Raw genomic sequence first — 5,799 nt, 5'->3', positions numbered from 1 at the left:
GGGGGGGGTGGAAGAGAGATAGATGCTCACTACCGGGCACGACACTGCAAGCTTCCTCCATGGGCGTTGTGCTCGATGCTGCCTTCTCCCTTCTCTCTCAAAATGCTGCCTGGTCCACTGTGCTGGGGCTGAAGACGTCCTGTCTGACAGTCATCTGCAATCTTCCACACTAGCGATGCTGAGGGCCCAACTGCAGGTGCTTGTGGCTTCTAAAAAGCTACTTTCTCAACACTGGCATGGGCCCTTCCCTAGGATAACCCAAAACTCCCTTTACATTGACAAATATAGGCATACAAGACTGTATTTACACACACACAGAGATATTTATAACAGTCCCACAGTTGAAAGAGCTGAACTGGCTGATGAACTACACCAACATCACAATAAGAAGGCAACAGATGAATTCAACTCGTTTAATCCTTTCTTAACCAATGACGCACTGCACCTCATGTTACTTTACTACACAATTTTATTTCGTCTTTTTCTACGAATTAAAATATTTGAACAATCTCAAATTTGATTTATTGGGAACAGGAGGGGTGAAGGATTCCCTTGGGTCTAATCCAGGCTGTTTATATTTGTTGACACCGGTACTATGAAGATTTTACACACTGTGCTTTACATACAAAATCAAAATACACTTGTCACTTGCAATTACAAAATCATAATAATAACTTGAAAAGAGGAAAAGTGTAATTGTAGCTGATCTAAGGGCCTGATGTAACTAAGCTATCTGACAACAACCAACTTAAAAGATAAAAGATTAATTGGTCATCAGAAAACTAACTTATATAAAAAGTAAAAATTAGGATTGACTGAAAATAAGAAGTAAAAAAAAAATAAAACAGTTTACTTATTACCCCTGATACCATAGGCACAAAACACACACATTAGACGCAGAAAAAGGAAAACTTTCTCAGTAGGGAAACATCTATCACAATTAGGGAAGGGCATCATGTCTGCACTCATGTCTTGTTCATACAGTCCTTCTTCCATTAACTTCTTCGATTTAGCTGCAGTAAAGTCTGACTTCTGTGTTCCTCTAATGCTTTCAGATGACTGCCTCAAAGTAACCTGCAGCTTTCCTGACAACTCCTTTGCTCACCTCCTCGCCTCTGCTGCTAAGAACTGAAGCCTGTTGAATGGATACAGGATAGAACACACAGTTAATCTGCACTTTCATTGGGCTCACTCTGTACTGTGCTACGAGGCTGCTGCGAGACTGAATGCAACTTACCAAAAAAAACTGAAAAGATTCAGTAACGCCGTGAGCCGTAGCCCCCGCCACTGCTTCCGGAGCCATAGCCACCTAGAATGGGGGGGGGGATAATCATCAAAAATGATGCTGCTACTATTTAAAACGATATTTGAATTCTGGTTATTGTACAGATATGTGGAGGAGAAAACTCACCACCATAGGGACCACCACCGGAGTTTCTGCCACCAAAGTTATTTCCCTTCATTGGCCCATAGTTTGACTGTTGTCCACCATAGTTTCCAAAGTCATTGTAGTTTCCACCTCCTCCATAACCTGGAAAGTAAGTCCATTTTAAAGCAAAGCTTCATTTATTTACTATATAGCTAATATTTTCTTCACAGACATTTTAAAGTGAATAAAACCTCGTACCTCCTCTATTTCCTCCATAACCTCCATCGCAATTGCCACCAAATCCTCCACCTTGGTTACCATATCCCGGACCACCGCCTCCATAACCCCCCCGGCTACCTCCATAACCAGGCCCACCACCACCATAATTCCCTCCAGGGCCTAAGAAAACAAAACAAAAAAATCCTTATTATGAGTGTTTTCTGATTTTCACTTGTACAATCTCAAAATGACACACTTGTTAGAAGTAAGGCTTGATTAAAGGTGACGTTTCATACCATTGTCAAAATCATCCTCATAACCACGCCCTCCACCATAGCCGCTGCCTAAAAACATGAACAAATAAACCAAACAGTGTCAAATACAGCAAATTAAAAACAAATGGTTATCACAGATCAAACTACGTCCGAACAAAAACAAGTTGGTTTTGAATCATTTGTCAAATATCGATAAAAGAAACACATTTGGACGCATTTGTGAAAGTCTGCGTACCTCGGCTAAAGTTTCCACCACCTCCTCCAAAATTACCACCTCTGCCCATGAAATTTCCTGATCCTCCACTCCTGCCTGCGAAAGGTGTCATTTCAGAAACATAAATTATTACATTGTTTAACTGCAAATGACAGACTTCATACATGGTATTTGTAGGTACAGCCTTACTTTTCATTTTCTGCTATACCTACTTACCTCGGTTACTGGATATGGCATTCATTTCCTGTTTTGATAGAGCTTTCCTGACTTCACAATTGTGAAAGTTGATTATGTGGAATTTCTGAGCTGTGGGACAAAGAGAAGAAAACAACGAGCTATCAGAGAATACTTCAAGTGTACTAAAATTTCACCACAAAATCCGAACAACTACGTACCGACAATTTTGTCCACAGTGTCATGGTCGTCAAAAGAGACAAAGCAGAATCCTCTCTTCTTCCCTGTGGAGCGTTCCTCCATGATGTCGATGCATTCAATCTTCCCGTACTTCTCAAAATAATCCCGGATGTGGTGCTCCTCCGTGTCCTCCTTGATGCCGCCGACAAAAATCTTCTTCACTGTCAGATGTGCTCCTGGCTTGTTGGAGTCCTAAAACAGAGTGTTTCCAGTGAACACAGGCCCCAACAACACTGATGTAGTATCTGTCTCTCTGGTCTGAGATTTATAATTTTACCTCTCTGGACACAGCTCTCTTGGGTTCAACAACACGTCCGTCTACTTTATGAGGCCTTGCACTCATGGCATCATCAACTTCGGTCACAGAAGAGTATGTAACAAAACCAAAACCCCTTGATCGCTTGCTGTTGGGATCCCTCATCACCTAGAAAAAAACACAAAGATAGCAAGGGCAGATTTAGTTACGTGTTGTTAAGCTGATATGTTATGATTGTTTGGGACGACTCTTTTATAGATTATGGTAAAACTACAAACCACACAATCTGTGAGAGAGCCCCATTGCTCGAAATGGGCCCGTAAACTCTCCTCTGTGGTTTCAAAGCTGAGACCTCCGATAAACAGCTTTCGGAGCTGCTCAGGTTCTTTAGCTTCACGGTCCTGTCGAAACAAAACAACAGTAAAAAAAAAAAGAAATGCAATTGTAAAAACCTAAAGCACTTTACACAAAGTTTTCCTTCTGTAGTTGGAAAACAAACAAAAAAACATGCGTGCCAACAAAACAGTTCAGGTTTTGAAGAACACGGTTGATTACATACAGCAATTATAAACAAATGCTATAAGCTTAGTCAAAACTATTAAACACTTAAAATACAAGCAGAAACTTGTTCCTTGCAGTACAGGTTCATACAGGTTCATCGCTGTACGCATGAGGCAACCACGATGTAATTACAGGTCACAAAAAACAAGGTACGATAACACAACGCGACTAAAGTTAGCATTTACATAAAAATACAAAATCTAATACTCAAAAGAGACCAAACTCCGTTTAGACTTGAATGAGAAGCACCACCAAATTGTTTAGAACAGTCTGGTTTTTTTTACTTTAAAAGATGGTGAATATTTGAAATGTTTGGAGTGTCTGAATTTTGTCGTAAAAACTGCTTGGACTTGCAACAGTACACTCTTGTTAAAACAAATTACACTAAAAAAAACATGACTAAAACTTAAAGACAGTCTGCTGATCTTTCAGGTGTCCCACTTTGTAGTTTATGCTAATTCCAATTGCCCATAGTTACTGTTATTTATCCAGAGAGGAAGGCTGCTCATTTTGATCAAAATTACACTTCTTTTAGACAGACGTTTGATCGGAAAATACCATCACTTCATTTTTAACAAAGTTTCGCCTACAAGGTTTTGATCTGAGTCTGTAAACATGTCAAAGAAGATACAGTCCAGAATATATATTCAAGTAAAAAAAGAAGCTCTGCTGGAAATAATGAGCAAGACTGCTTGCGTAAATTATAATTGTTATTGAGCTTAAAAGTGTGTCAGACTGTTTTGATCTAGTTTTTGTACATGTATGAATCATCCTCTGGTTAAGGTTTCTAAATATGGCTGTAGGAAAAACGTACAGGACACTGAACCTCTTTATTGAATTATTTGAGGTGATTAATGCAAATGTGCAATGATCTCTTGACTTTAATAAGATTATATGCCGAGAATCATTATAATATTCAACATGTAACGTCATATAAAACACATCTTCCGGGGTAAAAAGGATTACCTGTTTCCTAGTTTAGTTTTATAAGCAGGAAGGCCTCTCCAACTAGTTGTATTTACGATACAAACAAACATACATATCGATAAATAACACTGTAGAAACTAAACAAATTAACTCTCGGTTGGCAGTCAGGTTTGACTGAATCCAGCAATATATGCTACAAAGTTTTTCGACTTGAACAGTACAGCAGACGGTAATAAATGATCCCAATGAAGGTGGTTTTCTGTTTAAAAACAGAGCTTTAATTAACGCGATTAGAAACACCTGCAGTTAGCAGCTACAGAGATAAAATGGCTGCTGAGTGGCTACGGTGCTGCTCAGCCTTTAGCTTTCTCTGACGGATAGCGCTGGATTATTTGAAGAAAAGCACAAGTTTAACATTCAGCTATAACAAATACGTGCATGTGTATATTTAAGCACAGGTAATTGCGATTATCTTGGGTTTAATTGAACCCAGTAACGTCGCGCAGGAACAAAAACATGTTAGCAGCGGTTAGCTTAGCTTCAACGACAGCTAATGACAACGTTTCTGAGTCTTTTGAGCTACAGAAAAGCAACAAACGACTAAACAGCGCAAAGCACGCAGCCACCGATCACACAGTGGTGTTAAAGTATACACGAACCGTGCCTTTTTTAGCCTTTACACATTTACGTGTTTAATTTGCGACATTTGACAGCAACTCACCTCCATTTTGCAGATATCTCAGGGCGGAGACATAAAGGGGGGTCACGTGACGAACTCAGCTCGCTTGTGCTGCTGGACGACAGTCTTCCCTTTAAAATCACCAAATACAGCTGAAAATATCCTCTATAGTTCATGCATACAGACAAGTATAGATAAGGTCGCGCATTTTAGTTCTGGTTTAAGCAAAATTTTAAAGTAGACTAAACTTTTTTCATTAATGATGCCTCGCAATGTTGAACAAAAACTAAAATATGTCGCCACCTAGTGGTTGAAAATAAAACTGTCACTCCACATCTTTCTCACTGTAACATGTGCAAGCAGGGGTGGAAATTAAATTTTTTTACCAGCCACTCAAATATTTTACCAGCCACTATTTTTTGTTGTGACAAAAAGTACTTTCATATGATGATGATGATGGAGGTGGGTGGAAGCGGTTGTGCTGCCCTACAAGCTGAACAACACCTCTTTCTGGACACTGCATGGAAATAACTAGACTTTTCTTATTTTATTTTTTTTTTATTTTAAACCATTAAAAGATGCATATCTGTACATAAAAAATTCAGACAAGTGAAATTTATTTCTGTGGAGCGTTTTTGAAGTTTTTTTTGTGCTTTTGTAAGTTTTTGTATGTAAGTTGTAATGTTTTTCAGACACTTGCTGCTTTTAATGCATAGATCTATTTGTGCTACCCGCTTATATTTAACAGGTAGGATATTCTGATGAAGGAAGGGATTTTTGTGGTTTTAGAAAGGTTTTTGTCGGGGATATAAATTGTTCCAATGCTATGCCAAGCACAACTCCTAAGCTTCCACTTCAGTATCTGATGATATTTAACATTAACAC

The 5,799-nt window shown here is 39.0% G+C and overlaps 1 protein-coding gene across 1 annotated transcript; it reads right to left on the bottom strand.

Moving 5' to 3' along the window:
• Positions 1-399: 399 nt before the first annotated feature.
• Positions 400-5,107, bottom strand: hnrnpa3 (heterogeneous nuclear ribonucleoprotein A3). The gene is made up of 11 exons (XM_017422749.3): positions 4,957-5,107; positions 3,026-3,148; positions 2,769-2,915; positions 2,473-2,683; positions 2,294-2,383; positions 2,099-2,173; positions 1,885-1,932; positions 1,628-1,768; positions 1,412-1,531; positions 1,238-1,309; positions 400-1,135 (listed from the first exon to the last, which is right to left on the bottom strand). The coding sequence occupies exons 1-10, from the start codon at positions 4,960-4,962 to the stop codon at positions 1,257-1,259; spliced, it is 1,014 nt and encodes a 337-aa protein (XP_017278238.1). The 5' UTR covers positions 4,963-5,107; the 3' UTR covers positions 400-1,135; positions 1,238-1,256.
• Positions 5,108-5,799: the final 692 nt, after the last annotated feature.

This window comes from Kryptolebias marmoratus, linkage group LG6 (assembly GCF_001649575.2).
Source record: "Kryptolebias marmoratus isolate JLee-2015 linkage group LG6, ASM164957v2, whole genome shotgun sequence".
Lineage (NCBI taxonomy): Eukaryota > Metazoa > Chordata > Actinopteri > Cyprinodontiformes > Rivulidae > Kryptolebias > Kryptolebias marmoratus.
The sequence above is the reverse complement of the archived record's forward strand: the minus strand, read 5'-3'. Positions and strand labels throughout refer to the sequence as shown.

What these genes read in the sequence shown, in the direction of transcription:
- hnrnpa3 (XM_017422749.3), bottom strand. An exon ending in TGCCATATCCAGTAACCGAG is followed by an intron (nt 2,174 to 2,293) that starts GTAAGTAGGTAT and finishes CACCTTTCGCAG; the next exon opens with GCAGGAGTGGAGGATCAGGA. An exon ending in TGAGGATGATTTTGACAATG is followed by an intron (nt 1,769 to 1,884) that starts GTATGAAACGTC and finishes TTGTTTTCTTAG; the next exon opens with GCCCTGGAGGGAATTATGGT.